Genomic DNA, 22,198 nt, shown 5'->3' with positions numbered 1-22,198 from the left:
CATACTTTTGGGTGTCAGGAACGGATTAATTTGATTTCCATTATTTCTTATGGGAAAAATTAATTCGCATAACGATAATTTCGCCTAACATTGAGCTCTCAGGAACGGATTAATAGCGTTATGCGAGGTCCACTGTATTTGCTTTCTTTTCCTTGTTAAATTTTTAAAAAATTGATCTTAAACAAGTTAAGACTTGAATCCAGTACAACATATGTATAGTTTATGCTGTAAAACTTTTTAGTCTATTCAAATTTTTTTTTTAAACTACATTTTGTATGATAGTGCTTATCTCTGTTTTCATTAATTTTTTTTTTTCCATGCCTTATTGGTGATATAAAGTATATTTAGTCTTCTCCCGGTTTGGAGTTTTGTTCAGAATTTTTTTAGTCAGTGCTGGAACATAATTTCTTCTTTTAAATGTCAAGCAAAATATTTATGGCTGTAATGATTTAGGCAAGTTCAATATTGAAAACTATAAAGTACTTTTGTTAAAGTGTTATATGTCATGAGACAGTTTGGTTTGAAATTGTGATAGTATTTTTTTAACAGTAATGAGTGTTTTGATTGTAAATTTGTATTCTCTCTGTTTAGATTTGTCTCTGAGAGTCGTTGGCATATAATCATTCTAATTTATTTTTCTATTTTTCAGTTGTTTTTATTATAGATTCATTTTTTTGTCTGCTTGTTACCGCTTGCTCATACTTCCATATATTTATATGTTATACTTGTGCTACATTTCATATCTGATTATGACACCAGTCTTGTCAGCAGTCTTTTCTTCATACATTTTATATAAATATGTACACCAACTCGAGTAATATTCCTTTATCATCGTATAATAACTGTGTGCCACTTTCTCATTTTCTTCTTCCTACCCGCTCTTAGTCATCTTATGAATTTTTTTTTTTTTGAGCTTTCCATTTAATTTCCCATATAACTTTTTTAGCATTCCATAAATTAGCACTTCAGTAAAACTTTTACCCAAAAATCAAATTCTTGGCTACAATCACCCTCTCTGCACATTTGGAAAAACATAAGTATGTATGTCATTATTTCCCCCTCATAGTACATTGCTCTATAGCAATATAGACAGCTAAGCTGCTTCATACAGGCTATGCTTAACATATTTAACTGTTGCCAATGATAGGCACTGTGAATGCTTCTTATTGTACTGTGTGTCAATAGTGGTTGGCGACGAATGATGACAAAGGCAAGATCTACTACTATGAAGAAAATGGTTCTAAAAGTCTGTGGAGACTACCGCAGGTATGTATATGATCAAGTAGTGTTGGAGTGCATTTTTGAAATTGTAATTAACCCTTTGACTGTCGCGGTCGTATATATACGTTTACGAGGTACCGTGTTTGACGTATATATACTCATAAATTCTAGCGGCTTCAAATCAGGCAGGAGAAAGCTGGTAGGCCCACATGTGAGAGAATGGGTCTGTGTGGTCAGTGTGCACCATATAAAAAAAAATCCTGGAGCACGCAGTGCATAATGAGAAAAAAAAAACTCCGACCGTTTTTTTTTTAATTAAAATGCCGACTTTGTGGTCTATTTTCGTATAGTATTTGTGGTTGTATTCTCGTTTTCTTGGTCTCATTTGATAGAATGAAAACTATATTATAAAAATAGAGGTGATTTTGATTAATTTTACTATAAAAAGAACCTGGAAATGGAGCACAAAGTACTGGAAATGTTTAATTTTTGCCGATGTTCAAAAGTAAACAAATGATGTCATTGTCCAATAAATGTCCAAATAGCCATTCTAATATGCAGTCATGAATGGGTTGATGTAATTTTTACAATTATTACAGTATTACAGTAGTCTGCATAACAGTAAATCTTCTATTTTTTGTTTGAATAAAATTTCAAAATAAAAAGCAAGAGTAATATCACAGGGGGCCTGGAGACATGACTGATGAACAAAGAAAATGTTATTTTAGAGCCAGGAATGTCTGCATTGTTCATTCTGGTCCTTATTTTGAAATTGTCATATTTTTTAATTTTCGTGAAATTGGCCAAATTGCAAATTTCTGACCATGTTATTGGGTAGTTGAAATCGGTAAATGGGCAGTTTCTTGTACTCCATCGATGGAAAAAATGGAGTTCTGAAGAAATAGCTATGAGTTTGGTTGACTGGAATAATGGAATTAGCCGAAAATAGGGCTCAAAGTGGGCAAAATTGCCAATTTGTAAATATCGCCGAGGTCGCTAACTTCACGAGAGCGTAATTCCGTCAGGTTTCCATCAAATTTCGTTTTTTTGGTGTCTTTACAATCGGGAAAAGATTCTCTATCATTTCATAAGAAAAAATAATTTTTTTTTTTTTTGGAAATTTTGCGACACCAGGAGACACCTCAGGATTAGGGGTTGCAACAGTCAAAGGGTTAAAATATATGCATCATATAACTTGCTTAACTTGCTTGATATTGAATAATGTGAGAAACACAGTTGTAGCTTGTGGAATTTGTGCCATATCCAGAACTTCATCTTACAGCATTATTGTGTTTCATAAAAATGCCATAAGGGGCTTAGAACATAAGAAAGGAGGAACACTGCAGCAGGCCTGTTGGCCCATACTTGGCAGGTCCTTTACACTCCATCCCACTAACAAAACATTTGCCCAACCCAATTTTCAGTGCCACCCAAGAAATAAGCTCTGATAACTCTATCCACTCTCATATACAACTCCCACTCAAATCCAACCCCTCTCGCTCATGTATTTATCCAACCTATATTTGAAACTACCCAAGGTTTTAGCCTCAATAACCCAACTAGGTAGACTGTTCCACTCATCAACTACCCTATTTCTAAACCAATACTTTCCTACATCCCTTCTAAATCTAAACTTGTCCAATTTGAATCCATTACTGCGGGTTCTCTCCTGGAGAGATATCCTCAAGACCTTGCTAATATCCCCCTTATTAATACCCATCTTCCACTTACACACTTCGATCATGTCTCTCCTCATTCTTCATCTAACAAGTGAATGTAATGTAAGAGTCTTCAATCTTTCTTCATAAGGAAGATTTCTAATGCTATGTATTAATTTAGTCATTCTACGCTGAATGTTTTCTAACGAATTTGTCCATTCTGTAATATGGAGACCAGAACTGAGCTGCATAATCTAGGTGAGGCCTTACTAAAGATGTATAAAGCTGAAGTATAACCTCTGGACTTCTGTTGCTTACACTTCTTGATATATATCCCAGCAATCTATTTGCCTTATTACGCACACTTAGGCACTGCTGTCTTGATTTAAGGTTGCTGCTTACCATAACCCCCAAATCCTTCTCGCATTCTATACGGCAAAGTTCAACATTATTAAGCTGGTAGGTGCTAGGGTTATGTACATTTCTGAGCTTTGGAACTTTACATTTATCTTCATTGAACTGCTTAGAGCAGGTTTAGTTTGCATAAAAAAATTAATTGGAAATTTATTAATTGAAATGTCAATATCTGAAGATCTTTCACTGTGCAGTAGTTTCATGATAAAAATTAAGGCTGTAATAGCAGAAACATATTAACTTGGGGGATTTCTTACAAAGTGCAATGATTTTGTCATAAAAGTGATATGCAGCTGTCATTAGTGCTGTATTGACTCTTCCGCTATCATGACCCCTGAAATTAAAAACTCTGACAGTGATGTGATTTAACCCTTTGAGGGTTTCGGCCGTACTAGTACGGCTTACGACCCAGGGTTTTTGACGTACTAGTACGCCTAAATTCTAGTGCCCTCAAAACTAGAGGGAGAAAGCTGGTATGCCTACATATGAAAGAATGGGTCTATGTGGTCAGTGTGTGCAGTATAAAAAAAATCCTGCAGCACACAGTGCATAATGAGACAAAAAAACTTTGACCGTTTTTTTGGAATAAAACAGCGACTTTGCACTGTATTTTCGTATGGTATTTATTGTTGTATTCCAGTTTTCTTGGTCTCATTTTATAGAATGGAAGACATATTACAGAAATTGAGATGATTTTGACTGGTTTTACAATGAAAAGTACCTTGAAATTGAGCTCAAAGTAGCAGAAATGTTCAATTTTTACCAAAGTTCAAAGGTAAACAAATCATGCCAAGCATCCAATACACGTCGACTGGTGAGTCTAATATTCTTTCGCAAGTGCGCCAATATTATTTATACCATTTTTTACACTAATACAGTAGTCTGCATAACAGTAAATCTTACATTTTTTGTGAGAATAAAAATTCAAAGTGGAAAGCAAAAGAATGTAAGAGGGGCCTCGAGACATGACTAATTAACAGAGGAAATATCATTTTAGTGCCAGGAATGTCTTTCTTGTTTATTCTAGACTCTATTCGGAAATTGGCATCTTTTGAAATTTGTGTGAAATTGGCAAAATTGCTAAATTCTGACCACTGTACTGGATAGTTGAAATTGGTAAATGGGTGGTTTCTTGCACTCATTCGATAGAAAAAATGGAGTTCTAGCGAAATATTCATGTTTTTTTTTTGCCGACTAGTACAGTGGAATTGGCCGAGAATGGGGCTCAAAGTGGGCAAAATCGCCGATGCGTTAACATCGCCAGGACTGCTAACTTCGCGAGAGCATAACATAAGTTTTCCATCAAATTTCATACTTTTGGTGTCATTATGATCGGGAAAAGATTCTCTTATCTTTTCATAAGAAAAAAGTATTTTTTTTTTTAAATTTGGCCCACCCTGAGAACGAGTCTCGGAGAGGGCCTGTTGACCCTCAAAGGGTTAACTGTTTGACTGTCGCGACCCCAAATCCTGAAGTGTCTCCTGGTGTTGCAAAATATTAAAAGAAGAAAAAAAAATTCTTACGAAATGATAGGGAATCTTTTCCCGATGATAATGACACCAAAAGTACGAAATTTGATGGAAAATTTATAGAATTACACTCTCGCGAAGTTAGTGACCTTGGCAACATTTACACATCGGAGATTTTGCCCACTTTGAGCCCTATTTTTGGCCAATTCCATTGTTCCAGTCAACCAAACTCATACCTATTTCTTTAGATCTGCATTTGTTCTATTGACTGAGTACAAGAAACTGCCTATTTAACAATTTCAACTACCCAATAGTGGTCAGAAATTGGCAATTTGGCCAATTTCATGCAAATTAAAAAATATCAGTTTCAAAATAGGGCCCAGAATGAACAATGCAGACATTCCTGGCATTAAAATAACATTTTCTCTGTTCATCAGTCATGTCTCCAGGCCCCTGTTATAATACTCTTGCTTTCTAGTTTGAATTTTTATTCACACAAAAAATAGAAGTTTTACTGTTATGCAGACTACTGCAATATATTGTAATAATTGTATGAATAACGTCAGCCCATTTGTGACAGCGTATTAGAATGGCTAGTTGGACATTTATTGGACAATGTTTTACTTTTGAACATCATCAAAAATCGAACATTTCTGCCACTTTGAGCTCCATTTCGAGATCCTTTTCATAGTAAAACCAATCAAAATCACTTCCATTTCTATAATATGTTTTCCATTCTATCAAATGAGACCCAGAAAACAAGAATACAACCATAAATACTATGCGAAAATACACCTCAAAGTCGGCGTTTTAATCCAAAAACACAGTTGGAGTTTTTTTCTCATTATGCGCTGCAGGACTTTTTTGATACTGTGCACAGTGACCACACAAACCCATTCTCTCACATGTGGGCCTACCAGCTTTCTCCTGCTGGATTTGAAGCCGCTAGAATTTTTGAGTATATATACGTCAAACACATTGGCTCGTAAGACGTGTATGTATATATGGCCAAAACAGTGAAAGGGTTGATAAGAATTATATATCCTCTGTAATGGTAGTAAATTTTTTACCGAGGTAATGACAAAAACATGCGAAATTGAACAGAAAACTTAAAACGTTATGCAGGCAAAAGTTTAGCAATCTGTGCACTTTATACTTCGGCGATTTTACACAATTTGACACTTATTTTTGGCTAGTTCTTTTGTTCCAACCAACTCGATTCCTGGCTATTTGATTTTTCTGATTCACAATAATTAGAATATTGTTAAAAAAATTAAAAGGTTTTAAAATAAATATTACTGCAAAAATTTAATATATTTGGTATTAGCATTGTTTAGGTTTCAGAAACACCACTTTTGTATAGTTCCATATAGTAATTCTGATTGTTTCATGAAGCTGCCAGATGCTATATTACTTTTATTTTTTAATTAATAATTTATTTTATTTAGGGTTAATGTAGGTGGAAATAGAGAACTATCATTTTAATTACATTGTAAAATTTTCAGATTGATGACATTGACAGTCCCTCATTAGATGCCAAAGGACTCAGAATTTCTACTATAGCCGAGAATTTGGTGAGTTTCCAGTCGGTTGTTGTTTACTAATTGGGAAATGAAAAAGTTACTGTAGCTGAGAAAAGGGTCCTGTATTAGCTTACTGCTTGTTTTTGATGTTTGATGATGGATGACATGGGAGGAATTGAAGCTAAAATTCCTCAGGCTCTTCAAAGGGACAGTAGCCTTGTTTTATGCAGTAAAGTCTTGTCAAGGAAGGTTCCTTGATGCTGGTGAGGAGCTCTTGATCTAGGGAATTGGGTCTGTGCTCCGGTTCCCTGAATTGAGTCTGAATGCCTTCCATCCCTCCCCTACATGTGCTGTATAATCCTACAGTTTTATGCTCCCCCATGATTATAATAATAATAATAATAATTATAATTTATGCAGTAGATGTATAATGGACCCATGGCAGCAGCAGTAAGCTCGTTCAAATCACAGACACTTAATTCTACATAATAAGAATCTTCATTGTGCTTTGCAAGCAGTATTGATTGCACATGGCTAAGTATATCATGTATAGTTTTTTTTTTTTTAACACTTTGGCCATTTCCTACCTAGGCAGTGTGACCCAAAAAAAGAAAGAAAAACCCAAAAAGAAAGAAAAAACTTTCTTTATAATTCAACACTTTCACCATCACTCATACGTAATCCAGTTTTGTATAGAGTTATCAGTAGAAATGAAATATGGCATAGTAGTGCATTCTTATGAAGCAAGTCTGCATGAAGCTTTTATTACATGGTGGAGGAATCCTGCAGAAATCAATATTCTTTCCTTACAAGGATAAAATCAGCTGACTAGTATGCCAGCTGTAAAGAACACAAATAAGAATGTATTTGTCCATTAATGGCGATAGGCCCCGTTTAGGTCAAAATCACATGGTACAGGATTCCTCCCATCATATCTAGTAAATGGTAACATATGATCATGGTTACATTAACTAAGATATTCTTGGTGTTGCTGAAGGTAGTTTTTGTTTTGTTACCTGTTCAATATTTGCAGTCTTGGTCTACATTAAATTGAGTATTATAGACATCTGATGAGATTTGGGTCATGATCAGTACAGTGGTACGCTGAGTTTTGTATAGCTCCTAACTCGAACAATTATATAAGTGTATTATTGTAAGTGCTTTTGTAAGTGTATTTTTGGGGTTCTGAAATGGACTAATCTAATTTACATTATTCCTTATGGGAACATTCTTTCAGTAATGGCACTCGAACAGCCTTCTGGAATAAAGTATGGCTGAAATTTGGGGTGTCACTGCATTATTATTCATGGACTATGAAGTAGTAATAAGGAAGAGTTAGTTATCTAATACATTAATATTGTATTGTAAATGAAGGTTCAACACAAATCTTTCCATATCCCATAAAACATAATTTTACATCCACAAATTCACCATCCTTAGTAAAGCCCCACTTTGGGTCACATCTGAAATTTGAAGTTTTAAAAGCGGGACTTGTAGGAAATCTAAATATTAGCTGTTGTAATAATAATTTATAATATTGTAATTTTAATTTTTATGGGAAATGAATACTAAGCATAAATTTACACCATTGCCATGGATTACTAAATTAACTGTTTTCTACTTTAAAGTCAGAATTAAGTGAAAATATCATGAAAGAAGGATTCCTGCATCGCACCTTCTTCCTACGAGAGGGTAAGAAGGTGCGTAAAAACTGGACACAGTCATATGCTCGATTCATTGTGGGAGCCTTTAACTCGGGCTCTTCAGGACTATTGTACTTTTCCAAGACCAAGGATGAAGATAAGGTAAGTATTATTATCATAAGTTTAAGGTTATTCTACAGGTATATTGGACTGTGTTTAGTGTAGTGAAGGAGTAATATAGCAGAGTGGAACCCTGAGTTTCGGCCGCCCTGGGTATCAGTTTTTTAAGTTTTGGCCACTTTTCGGCTAAATTTTGTCCAGAGTTTTGGCCGTTGCCCCGTGTTTTGGCCGGCATACCAGACTTGTCCACCTGCATGTGCCTGCGCGCCTCCCTGCACAGGCATCGTGAGCCAGTCTAGCTTTGTTTATCCTTGAGTGAATATTACCCTGCCTACTCATCCGAACATTTCACAATAAATTCATTGTGTTTAGTGCTTGTTTATTGATTGTGACTGTGAAATAAGCCACCATGGGCCCAAAGAAACTTCATAGAGGCAGCTCTTTGGTAAAGAAAGTGAGAAACACCATATAGAAGTGAAGGAGATAGTACAAAACTACGAGTGGCGTACATGTGGGTGAGCTTGCCAGGATGTACAGCAAAAACAAATCAACAATCACTTCTATCCTGGCAAAGAGAAAAGAACTCAAGGAAGCTGATGTTGCAAAAGGTGTTGACATGTTAACCAAAAATAGAACATGAACAGTCGAAGAGGCTGAGAAGTTGTTGGTGGTGTGGATCAACAATAAACAGATAGCGGGTGATAGTGTTTCAGAGTTGATCATTTGTGAAAAGGCAAGGCAGTTGCATGCCAATCTTGTAAAGAAAGTGCCTGGAATCAGTGCTTATTTTAGTGAATTTAAGACCAGCTGGTTTGACAGATATGAAAAGCGTACTGGCATGCACAGTGTGGTAAGGCATGGTGAGGCTGCCAGTTCTGACAAATTGGTGGCTGAAAATTGTGTGTGAATTCAAGGGGTACATAGAGGCTGAAGAATTCAAACCCCAACAAGTGTTCATTTGTGACAAAACAGGCCTCTTTTGGAAGAAAATGCCAAAGAGGACCTACATTACTCGGGAGGAAAAGGCACTGCCAGGACACAAGCCTATGAAAGACAGGCTAACTCTTTTGTTCTGTGTTAACGCTAGTGGGGATTTTAAAGTGAAGCCTTTACTGGTGCATCACTCAGAAAATCCGAGAGTGCTCAAGAAAAACATTGTCATCAAAAGTAAATTGTGTGTGTTGTGGAAAGCTAATAAGGCCTGGGTCACAAGGCAAATTTTCAAAGAGTGGGTCCATGAAGTATTTGGCTCCAGTGTGAAAAAAATACCTCTTGGAAAATAATTTGCTACTCATGTGCTTCCTGGTAATGGACAGTGCTCCTGCTCATCCTCCAAACTTGGTAGACCTCTTGTCTTGGGACTTTAGTTTTATAACAGTGAAGTTCTTGCCTCCTAACACCACTCCTCTCCTCCAGCCCATGGACCAGCAGGTCATTTCTGCCTTCAAAAAGCTCTACTCAAAAGCAGTGTCTGAAACGTACTTTGAAGTGACCTCGGACACTGAGTTGACACTAAGAGAGTTCTGGAGGAATCACTTCAATATCTACAACTGTATAAGCCTTATAGGTAAAGCTTGGGAGGGAGTGACTTCCAGGACTTTGAACTCTGCTTGGAGACAATTGTGGCAATAGTGTGTCATCCAGAGGGATTTTGAGGGGTTTGAGGCTGACCCTGACCCTGCCGACCCTCTGCTTGTTGTGGAAGGTATTGTGGCATTGGGCAAGTCCATGGGGTTGGAGGTGAGTGGCGAGGATGTGGAAGAGTTGGTGGAGTACCACAAGGAAGAGCTAACCACTGACGAACTGCAAGAGCTTCAACTGGAACAGCATCAGACCACAGCTGAGGAACTTGCTTTAGAGGAGGAGGAAGAGGGAGTGAAGGAGGAGCCTTCAGTGATTGAGGACATGTGTGCAAAGTGGAATGAGTTGCAAAGTTTTGTTGAAAAGTATCACCCTGACCAAGCTGAAACAAGCCACGTCTGCAACATGTTTAGTGACGAAACCCTGTCTCATTTCAGGGAAATCTTAGAGATGCCAGAAACAGAGCACTCTTGACAGTTATTTTGTTTAACAGGGGTCCAGTGACTCAAGCTGGTCCTAGTGGCATTTAAAGACAAAGAAGGGAAGTAACCCCAGATAAGGACTTGTTAAAATCTTAATGGGAGGGGATTCCCCTTCCACACAATAAGTCTCTCTTCCCTATCTTCCAGATGCCAGCAAGACTTCGATATTATTATTATTAACACACTGGCCGATTCCCACCAAGGCAGGGTGGCCCGAAAAAGAAAAACTTAGACCATCATTCACTCCATCACTGTTTTGCCAGAAAGGTGCTTTTCACTACAGTTTTTAAACTGCAACATTAGCACCCCTCCTTCAGAGTGCAGGCACTGTACTTCCCATCTCCAGGACTCAAGTCCGGCCTGCCGGTTTCCCTGAATCCCTTCATAAATGTTACTTTGCTCACACTCCAACAGCACGTCAAGTATTAAAAACCATTTGTCTCCATTCACTCCTATCAAACACGCTCACGCATGCCTGCTGGAAGTCCAAGCCCCTCGCACACAAAACCTCCTTTACCCCCTCCCTCCAACCTTTCCTAGGCCGACCCCTACCCCGCCTTCCTTCCACTACAGACTGATACACTCTTGATAAAGGTACATAAATGTGATTTTAAATGTTTATGTATGTATTGTATTACTCATTTAAGTATTTATATTTGTTGTTTGTAAACTATAGTTATTCTGTAAAAAACGTATTTTTTGTGAATATTTTGGTGGGTCTGGAACTGATTAATTGGATTTACATTATTTCTTAAGGGAAATATTGCTTCAGCTTTTGGCCATTTCGAGTTTAGGCCTAGCTCCTGGAACAGATTACGGCCAAAACTCAGGGTTCCACTGTACAGTGGAATGGCCATAATCCGTTCCAGGAGTTAGGCCTAAACTCGAAACTGCCGAAAGGGGAAGCAATATTTCCTATAAGAAATAAAGTAATTACAATTAATCCGTTCCAGACCCACAAAAATATTCACAAAAAATACGTTATTTAAAGATTAACTATAGTTTACAAACAACAAATGTAAATATTTATACAGTGGAACCTCTACTTACGAGTGCATCCACGTGTGAGTTTTTCCAGATGCGAGCAGCTGCTCGGTCGATTTTTTGCTTCCAGACGCAAGCAGGCCTCAAGGGAGGTTAATTGACACTGGTGAGGGGGCTCTTGTTCTTGATCTAGGGAATTGGATCTCAGTTGTTTATTGGACTATATTATTGAAACTTGGGCAATGTATGATGAAAAGATGCTTCTTAACGTGCACCAAAAATGAAAGAAATCAGACCATAAATAATGGAGTTCATTAGCCTCCCCTTAGCGGTATATTTTCGTATGGTTTTTATGGTTGTATTCTCATTTTATTTGGTCTCATGCGATAGAATGGAAGATATACTACAAAAATAAATACGATTTTAATTGGTCTCACAATGAAAAGTACCTTGAAATTGAGCTCAAAATAGCAGAAATGTTCGATTGTTTGGCGACATCAGTGATAGACATCGTGAGGTAGCAGTGGCAGACAACATGAAGCAGCAGTGACAGACAACATGAAGCAACAGTGGTAGACATCATGAGGTAGCAGTGGCAGAGTGTAGCATTAAGAGTGTAGCAATTAAGTGTAGCATTAAGAGTGTAGCAATTAAGTGAAGCATTAAGAGTGTAGCATTAAGAGTGTAGCACTTACAAATCACTCTGTCTGACTTTTTTTGGGTTATCCTAGGTTCTCTACATATGTAGTCAGGAGCAGGAATGGTCGCTGTGGTGGGCCTATAAACCCCACCAACAACAATGGCTGCTGTCACCACCACTAGCCACATACCTAATGACATGTATTTTATTCATTCTAGTGTATATGTCATGTTTCTATGTTATTAATATTGTGTATTATATCATATTACATGAATTGTGATTGATAACCTGTAGAGATGAAATTAGGGTAGACAGCAACCTCCCAGGGAGGTACTACCGTCCTGCCAAGTCAGTGTAAAACGGAAACCTGTAATTGTTTTGCATGATGGTAGGATTGCGGGTGTCTTTTTTTCTGTCTCATAAACATGCAAGATTTCAGGTACGTCTTGCTACTTCTACTTACACTTAGGTCACACTACACATACATGTGCATGTTTATTTATACACACTCATCTGAGTTTTCTTTGATTTTATCTTAATAGTTCTTGGTCTTATTACTTTTCCTTTCATATCCATGGGGAAGTGGAATAAGAATCTTTCCTCCGTAAGCCATGCGTGTTGTAAAAGTCAACTAAAATCCCAGGAACAATGGGCTAGTAACCCCTTTTCCTGTAATAATTACTAAAAAGAATAAGAAAATTGTCAAAGTGGGAAGTCTGAATGTGCGTGGATGTTGTGCAAATGATAAGAAAGAGATGCTTGTGGATGTTATGAATGAGAAGAAGCTGGATGTCCTGGCTTTAAGTGAAACAAAGCTGAAGGGGGTAGGAGAGTTTCAGTGGAGAGGAATAAATGGGATTAGTTCAGGGGTCTCAAATAGAGCTAGAGCTAAAGAAGGAGTAGCAATAATGTTGAAGGATAAGTTATGGCAGGAAAAGAGGGACTATAAATGTATTAATTGAAGGATTATGTGGAGTAAAATAAAGGTTGGATGAGAAAAGTGGGTTATAGTAAGCGTACATGCACCTGGAGAAGAGAGAAGTGTAGAGGAGAGAAAGAGATTTTGGGAAATGTTCAGTGAATGCATGGGGAGTTTTGAACCAAGTTTGAGAGTAATGGTGGTTGGGGATTTCAATGCTAAAGTGGGCAAAAATGTTGTGGAGGGAGTAGTAGGTAAATTTGGGGTGCCAGGGGTAAATGAAAATGGGGAGCCTTTAATTGAGCCATGTGTAGAAAGAGGTTTAGTAATAAGTAATACATATTTTATGAAAAAGAGGATAAATAAATATACAAGGTATGATATAACATGTAATGAAAGTAGTTTGTTAGATTATGTATTTGTGGATAAAAGGTTGATGGGTAGACTCCAGGATGTACACGTTTATTGAGGGGGAAGTGATATGTCGGATCATTATTTAGTTGTAGCTACAGTTAGAGTAAGAGGTAGATGGGAAAAGAGGAAAATGGCAACAACAAGTAAGAGGGAGGTGAGAGTGTATAAACTAAGGGAGGAGGAAGTTCGGGTGAAATACAAGCAACTATTGGCAGAAAGGTGGGCTGGTGCAAGTATGAGCAGTGGGGGGGTTGAAGAGGGTTGGAATAGTTTTAAAAATGCAGTATTAGAATATGGGTCAGAAGTTTGTGGTTATAGGAGGGTGGGTGCAGGAGGAAAGAGGAGTGATTGGTGGAATGATGAAGTAAAGGTTGTGATAAAAGAGAAAAAGTTATCTTATGAGAGGTTTTTACAAAGCAGAAGTATTATAAGAAGAGCAGAGTATATGGAGAGTAAAAGAAAGATGAAGAGAGTGGTGAGAGAGTGCAAAAGGAGAGCAGATGATAGAGTGGGAGAGGCACTGTCAAGAAATTTCAATGAAAATAAGAAAAAATTTTGGAGTGAGTTAAAGAAGTTAAGAAAGCCTAGGGAAAGTATGGATTTGTCAGTTAAAAACAGAGTAGGGGAGTTAGTAGATGGGGAGATGGAGGTATTGGGTAGATGGCGAGAATATTTTGAAGAACTTTTAAATGCCGACGAAGAAAGGGAGGCGGTAATTTCATGCACTGGACAGGGAGGTATACCATCTTCTAGGAGTGAAGAAGAACATGATGTGGGTGTGGGGAGGTGCGTGAGGCATTACGTAGAATGAAAGGGGGTAAAGCAGCTGGAACTGATGGGATCATGAGAGAAATGTTAAAAGCATGGGGGGATATAGTGTTGGAGTGGTTGGTATTTTTGTTTAGTAAATGTATGAAAGAAGGGAAGGTACCTAGAGATTGGCAGAGAGCATGTATAGTCCCTTTATATGAAGGGAAGAGGGACAAAAGAGATTGTAAAAAGTGTAGAGGAATAAGTTTACTCAGTATACCAGGAAAAGTGTACGGTAGGGTTATAATGGAAAGAATTAGAGGTAAAACAGAATGTAGGATTGCGGATGAGCAAGGAGGTTTCAGAGTGGGTAGGGGATGTGTAGATCAAGTGTTTACATTGAAGCATATATGTGAACAGTATTTAGATAAAGGTAGGGAAGTTTTTATTGCATTTATGGATTTAGAAAAGGCATATGATAGTGGATAGAGGAGCAATGTGGCAGATGTTGCAAGTATATGGAATAGGTGGTAAGTTACTAAATGCTGTCAAGAGTTTTTATGAGGATAGTGAGGCTCAGGTTAGGGTGTGTAGAAGAGAGGGAGACTACTTCCCGGTAAAAGTAGGTCTTAGACAGGGATGTGTAACGTCACCATGGTGGTTTAATATATTTATAGATGGGGTTATAAAAGAAGTAAATGCTAGGGTGTTCGGGAGAGGGGTGGGATTAAATTATGGGGAATCAAATACAAAATGGGAATTGACACAGTTGCTTTTTGCTGATGATACTGTGCTTATGGGAGATTCTAAAGAAAAATTGCAAAGGTTAGTGGATGAGTTTGGGAATGTGTGTAAAGGTAGAAAATTGAAAGTGAACATAGAAAAGAGTAATGTGATGAGAATATCAAATGATTTAGATAAAGAAAAATTGGATATCAAATTGGGGAGGAGGAGTATGGAAGAAGTGAATGTTTTCAGATACTTGGGAGTTGACGTATCGGCAGATGGATTTACGAAGGATGAGGTTAATCATAGAATTGATGAGGGAAAAAAGGTGAGTGGTGCGTTGAGGCATATGTGGAGACAAAAAACATTATCTATGGATGCGAAGAAGGGAATGTATGAAAGTATAGTAGTACCAACACTCTTATATGGGTGTGAAGCTTGGGTTGTGAATGCAGCAGCGAGGAGGTGGTTGGAGGCAGTGGAGATGTCCTGTCTAAGGGCAATGTGTGGTGTAAATATGCAGAAAATTCGGAGTGTGGAAATTAGGAGAAGGTGTGGAGTTTAATGAAAGTATTAGTCAGAGTGCTGAAGAGGGGTTGTTGAGTAGGTTTGGTCATTTAGAGAGAATAGATCAAAGTAGAATGACGTGGAGAGCATTTAAATTTGTAGGGGAAGGAAGGCGGGGTAGGGGTCATCCTCGAAAAGGTTGGAAGGAAGGGGTAAGGGAGGTTTTGTGGGCAAGGGGCTTGGACTTCCAGCAGGCGTGCATGAGCTTTTTTGATAGGAGTGAATGGAGATGAATGGTATTTGGGACCTGACGATCTGTTGGAGTGTGAGCAGGGTAATATTTAGTGAAGGGATTCAGGGAAACAGGTTATTTTATATAGCCGGACTTGAGTCCTGGAAATGGGAAGTACAATGCTTGCACTCTAAAGGAGGGGTTCGGGATATTGACAGTTTGGAGGGATATGTTGTGTATCTTTATGCGTATATGCTTCTAAGCTGTTGTGTTTCTGAGCACCTCTGCAAAAACAGTGATTATGTGTGAGTGAGGTGAAAGAATTGAGTGATGATGAAAGTATTTTTCTTTTTGGGTATTTTCTTTCTTTTTGGGTCACCCTGCCTCGGTGGGAGACGGCCGACTAGTTAAAAAAAAAAAAAAAAATTCTCATGCCTGGAATTCCACTGGAACGAATTGATTCCATTTCATTTAATTTAAATGAGGAGAATTGACTCTGCAAACGAGTAAATCCAGTTACGAGCAAGGTCATGGAACGGATTAAGCTCGTAAGTAGAGGTTCCACTGCATAAGTAATGCAATACATACTTTTTTTTTTTTTTTCAACAAGTCGGCCGTCTCCCACCGAGGCAGGGTGACCCAAAAAAGAAAGAAAATCCCCAAAATAAAATACTTTCATCATCATTCAACACTTTCACCACACTCGCACATTATCACTGTTTTTGCAGAGGTGCTCAGAATACAACAGTTTAAAGCATACACATTTAAAGATACACAACATATCCCTCCAAACTGCCAGTATCCCAAAACCCCTCCTTTAAAGTGCAGGCATTGTACTTCCCATTTCCAGGACTCAAGTCCGGCTATATGAAAATAACCGGTTTCCCTGAATCCCTTAACTAAATATTACCCTGCTCACACTTCAACAGATCGTCAGGTCCCAAGTACCATTCGTCTCCATTCATTCCTATCTAACACGCTCACGCGTTCACTTTCAACTTTCTACCTTTACACACATTCTCAAACTCATCCACTAACCTTTGCAATTTTTTTTAGAATCTCCCATAAGCACAGTATCATCAGCAAAAAGTAACTGTGTCAATTCCCATTTTGAATTTGATTCCCCAAAATTTAATCCCATCCCTCTCCCGAACACCCTAGCATTTACTTCTTTTACAACCCCATCTATAAATATATTAAACCACCATGGTGACATTACACATCTCTGTCTAAGACCTACTTTTACCGGGAAGTAGTCTCCCTCTCTTCTACACACCCTAACCTGAGCCTCACTATCCTCATAAAAACTCTTTACAGCATTTAATAACTTACCACCTATTCCATATACTTGCAACATCTGCCACATTGCTCCTCTATCCACTCTATCATATGCCTTTTCTAAATCCATAAATGCAATAAAAACTTCCCTCCCTTTATCTAAATACTGTTCACATATATGCTTCAATGTAAACACTTGATCTACACATCCCCTTCCCACTCTGAAACCACCTTGCTCATCTGCAATCCTACATTCTGTCTTACCTCTAATTCTTTCAATTATAACCCTACCGTACACTTTTCCTGGTATACTCAGTAAACTTATTCCTCTATAATTTTTAGTCTCTTTTGTCCCCTTTCCCTTTATATAAAGGGACTATACATGCTCTCCGCCAATCCCTAGGTACCTTCCCCTCTTTCATACATTTATTAAACAAAAGTACCAACCACTCCAACACTATATCCTCCCCTACTTTTAACATTTCTGCCATGATCCCATCAGTTCCTGCTGCTTTACCCCCTTTCATTTTACGTAATGCCTCGCATACCTCCCCCACACTTACATTCTGCTCTTCTTCACTCCTAAAAGATGGTATACCTCCCTGACCAGTGCATGAAATTACTGCCTCTCTTTCTTCCTTAACATTTAAAAGTTCCTCAAAATATTCTCACCATCTAACTAATACCTCCATCTCCCCATCTACTAACTCCCCTACTCTGTTTTTATGAGAGGTTTTTACAAAGCAGAAGTGTTATAAGAAGAGCAGAGTATATGGAGAGTAAAAGAAAGGTAAAGAGAGTGGTGAGAGAGTGCAAAAGGAGAGCAGATGATAGAGTGGGAGAGGCACTGTCAAGAAATTTTAATGAAAATAAGAAAAAATTTTGGAGTTAAACAAGTTAAGAAAGCCTAGGGAAAATATGGATTTGTCAGTTAAAAACAGAGTAGGGGAGTTAGTAGATGGGGAGATGGAGGTATTGGGTAGATGGCGAGAATATTTTGAGGAACTTTTAAATGTTAAGGAAGAAACAGAGGCAGTAATTTCGTGCACTGGTCAGGGAGGTATACCATCTTTTAGGAGTGAAGAAGAGCAGAATGTAAGTGTGGGGGAGGTACGTGAGGCATTACGTAAAATGAAAGGGGGTAAAGCAGCTGGAACTGATGGGATCATGACTGAAATGTTAAAAGCAGGGGGGGATATAGTGTTGGAGTGGTTGGTACTTTTGTTTAATAAATGTATGAAGGAGGGGAAGGTACCTAGGGATTGGCGGAGAGCATGTATAGTCCCTTTATATAAAGGGAAAGGGGACAAAAGAGACTGTAAAAATTATAGAGGAATAAGCTTACTGAGTATACCAGGAAAAGTGTACGGTAGGGTTATAATTGAAAGAATTAGAGGTAAGACAGAATGTAGGATTGCGGATGAGCAAGGAGGTTTCAGAGTGGGTAGGGGATGTGTAGATCAAGTGTTTACATTGAAGCATATATGTGAACAGTATTCAGATAAAGGTAGGGAAGTTTTTATTGCTTTTATGGATTTAGAAAAGGCATATGATAGAGTGGATAGAGGAGCAATGTGGCAGATGTTGCAAGTATATGGAATAGGTGGTAAGTTATTAAATGCTGTAAAGAGTTTTTATGAGGATAGTGAGGCTCAGGTTAGGGTGTGTAGAAGAGAGGGAGACTACTTCCCGGTAAAAGTAGGTCTTAGACAGGGATGTGTAATGTCACCATGGTTGTTTAATATATTTATAGATGGGGTTGTAAAGGAAGTAAATGCTAGGGTGTTCGGGAGAGGGTTGGGATTAAATTTTGGGGAATCAAATTCAAAATGGGAATTGACACAGTTACTTTTTGCTGATGATACTGTGCTTATGGGAGATTCTAAAGAAAAATTGCAAAGGTTAGTGGATGAGTTTGGGAATGTGTGTAAAGGTAGAAAGTTGAAAGTGAACATAGAAAAGAGTAAGGTGATGAGGGTGTCAAATGATTTAGATAAAGAAAAATTGGATATCAAATTGGGGAGGAGGAGTATGGAAGAAGTGAATGTTTTCAGATATTTGGGAGTTGACGTGTCGGCGGATGGATTTATGAAGGATGAGGTTAATCATAGAATTGATGAGGGAAAAAAGGTGAGTGGTGCGTTGAGGTATATGTGGAGTCAAAAAACGTTATCTATGGAGGCAAAGAAGGGAATGTATGAAAGTATAGTAGTACCAACACTCTTATATGGGTGTGAAGCTTGGGTGGTAAATGCAGCAGCGAGGAGATGGTTGGAGGCAGTGGAGATGTCCTGTTTAAGGGCAATGTGTGGTGTAAATATTATGCAGAAAATTTGGAGTGTGGAAATTAGGAGAAGGTGTGGAGTTAATAAAAGTATTAGTCAGAGGGCAGAAGAGGGGTTGTTGAGGTGGTTTGGTCATTTAGAGAGAATGGATCAAAGTAGAATGACATGGAAAGCATATAAATCTATAGGGGAAGGAAGGCGGGGTAGGGGTCGTCCTCGAAAGGGTTGGAGAGAGGGGGTAAAGGAGGTTTTGTGGGCAAGGGGCTTGGACTTCCAGCAAGCGTGCGTGAGCGTGTTAGATAGGAGTGAATGGAGATGAATGGTACTTTGGACCTGACGATCTGTTGGAGTGTGAGCAGGGTAATATTTAGTGAAGGGATTCAGGGAAACCGGTTATTTTCATATAGTCGGACTTGAGTCCTGGAAATGGGAAGTACAATGCCTGCACTTTAAAGGAGGGGTTTGGGATATTGGCAGTTTGGAGGGATATGTTGTGTATCTTTATATGTGTATGCTTCTAGACTGTTGTATTCTGAGCACCTCTGCAAAAACAGTGATAATGTGCGAGTGTGGTGAAAGTGTTGAATGATGATGAAAGTATTTTCTTTTTGGGGATTTTCTTTCTTTTTTTTGGGTCACCCTGCCTCGGTGGGAGACGGCCAACTTGTTGAAAAAAAAAAAAAAAAATCCATACTTTCCCTAGGCTTTCTTAACTTGTTTAACTCACTCCAAAATTTTTTCTTATTTTCATTAAAATTTCTTGACAGTGCCTCTCCCACTCTATCATCTGCTCTCCTTTTGCACTCTCTCACCACTCTTTACCTTTCTTTTACTCTCCATATACTCTGCTCTTCTTATAATACTTCTGCTTTGTAAAAACCTCTCATAAGCTACCTTTTTCTCTTTTATCACACCCTTTACTTCATCATTCCACCAATCACTCCTCTTTCCTCCTGCCCCCACCCTCCTATAACCACAAACTTCTGCCCCACATTCTAATACTGCATTTTTAAAACTATTCGAACCCTCAATACATAAACATTTAAATAAACATTTAAAATCACATTTACGTACCTTTATTGAAGACTCTTCTTGGCATTAGGAAGATAGGGAGGAGGAGAGAGGGAGGACTTATTATTGCTTCCACCACTGCCTCCACCACTGCCACAACCACTGCCTCACCGCCACTATGAAGTTTCTTTGGGCCCACAGTGGCTTATTTCACAGTCATAATAAAGAAACAAGCACTAAACACAATGAATTTATTGTGAAATGTTCGGAGGAGTGCTCAGGGTAATGTTCACTCAAGGATAAACAAAGCTAGACTGGCTCATGACGCCTGCACGGGGAGGGGCACAGGTGGACAGGTTTGGTACGCCGGCCAAAACACAAGGCAACAGCTGAAACCCGGGACAAAATTTGGCCGAAAAAAAGCAGTCGAAACAAAGCGGCCGATACTCAGTGGCCGAAACTCGGGGTTCCTCTGTACCAGTATGAAATACAGTGGACCCCCGCATAACGATCACCTCCAAATGTGACCAATTATGTAAGTGTATTTATGTAAGTGCGTTTGTACGTGTATGTTTGGAGGTCTGAAATGGACTAATCTACTTCACAGTATTCCTTATGGGAACAAATTCGGTCAGTACTGGCACCTGAACATACTTCTGGAGTGAAAAAATATCGTTTACCGGGGGTCCACTGTATATAGTTATTACATAAACTGTTTGTGCTTAATTTTTTACTGTACAATTCATTACAACTGTAAAGTGAATATGAGCATGGCAAGGAAACTAGAAAGATGTATACGTATTTTTTTCTTTACAGAAAGCAGAGGTATTTGAATTTTACCCAGTATGCTACCTGGAACGTACTACTGACAAGAAGACAAGCAGACAGCAAGTGATTGGGTTGAGGAATGGCCATGAGACCGAGGTGTTACTTCAGTTTGAGGATAAAGATATTGCTATAGAATGGTTTAAGGTTCTTGAAGCACATGTGAGTACTAATTCTCTTTAAAACAAAATTTAAATTAATTTTATGCAGTGTGGGTGTGTAAACCAGATAGGCTTGAGAGTAGTGTCATTGAGGAAACAGAAGACTTTGTTTTCCTTGTTGTATCCTTTCTTTGGCTGCCTTTCTTGGTAGTACAGGTTGGCCATCACTAATCCAGCAGTCAGAAATCAGGTTCCATCAGTAATCTGGCACTAATTTCAGCCAGCATAATTTCAAATTTCTGGGGTCTCCACACCAACCTGCTGCTACTGTGCAGTGGCGCTGCTTGCTGCATAAGTCATTCCAATTTCTTTTTCTCCATGTATTGTTATAACCTGCTCACTTTTGGCCCTAGCCATGGTTCTAACGAATAAAAGAAATGCTTCTCATTGTGTAAAGCACATACACCATACATTGTCCATAAAAGATAAGGTGGCTTTGAAGCCACTGTTGGTTGCCATGAGCTCACCTCACTCACATAAGCTGTGACTGGTAAATTTGGGCCTATGTATGACAGACTAGGTCTGTGCAGTAAGTGTTTGCCTGGAGAGAGTTCCTGGGGTCAACGTGCCTGTGGCCCAGTCTGTGACCAGGCCTCATGGTGGATCAGGGCCTGATCAACCAAGCTGTTACTGCTGGCTGCACGCAATCTAACGTACGAATCACAGCCTTGCTGGTTAGGTACCGACTTTAGGTACTTGTCCAGTTCCTGCTTGAAGACAGCCAGGGGTCTACTGTTAATCCCCCTTATGTATACTGGGAGGCAGTTGAACAGTCTTGGGCCCCTGACACTTATTGTGTTGTCTCTTAACGTGCTAGTGACACCCCAGCTTGTCATTGGGGGGATGTTGCATCGTCTGCTGAGTCTTTTGCTTTTGTAGGGAGTGATTTTCGCATGCAAGTTTGGTATTAGTCCCTCTAGGATTTTCCAGGTGTATATAATCATATATAGGTAGTAAGTTGGTAGACAGCAACCACCCAGGGAAGTACTACCGTCCTGCCAGATGACTGTGAAACAGAAACCTGTAACTGTTTTGCATGATGGTAAGATTACTGGTTTCTTTTTCTGTCTCATAAACACACTAGATAACAGGGATATCTTGCTACTCCTACTTAAACTTTGGTCACACTTCAGACACGCACATGCATATATATATATACATACATCTAGGTTTTTCTCTTTTTTTCTAAATAGCTCTTGTTCTTCCTTATTTCTTCTATTGTCCATGGGGAAGTGGAAAAGAATATTTCCTCCGTAAGCCATGCGTGTCGTATAAGGCGACTAAAATGCCGGGAGCGATGGGCTAGTAACCCCTTCTCCTGTAGACATTTACTAAAAAAGAGAAGAAGAAAAACT

General features: G+C 38.7%; 1 protein-coding gene across 4 annotated transcripts in view; it reads left to right on the top strand.

The window, feature by feature from the left end:
- Positions 1-20,886, top strand: part of LOC128698737 (uncharacterized) — a 110,235-nt gene extending 89,349 nt beyond the window's left edge. Inside the window, exons 7-10 of one of the 4 annotated variants that reach the window (XM_070097752.1) lie at positions 1,186-1,266; positions 6,268-6,336; positions 7,914-8,090; positions 20,674-20,886. In XM_070097752.1, the coding sequence (XP_069953853.1) occupies positions 1,186-1,266; positions 6,268-6,336; positions 7,914-8,090; positions 20,674-20,865 (519 nt within the window). In that variant the 3' untranslated portion in view covers positions 20,866-20,886. The remainder of the gene's footprint in view (positions 1-1,185; positions 1,267-6,267; positions 6,337-7,913; positions 8,091-20,673) is intronic. The other 3 variants (XM_070097755.1, XM_070097754.1, XM_070097753.1) reach the window with 3 other exon arrangements.
- Positions 20,887-22,198: the final 1,312 nt, after the last annotated feature.

This window comes from Cherax quadricarinatus, chromosome 59 (assembly GCF_038502225.1).
Source record: "Cherax quadricarinatus isolate ZL_2023a chromosome 59, ASM3850222v1, whole genome shotgun sequence".
NCBI lineage: Eukaryota > Metazoa > Arthropoda > Malacostraca > Decapoda > Parastacidae > Cherax > Cherax quadricarinatus.
Note: the sequence above shows the minus strand (reverse complement) of the source record. Positions and strands in the feature narration are given on the sequence as shown.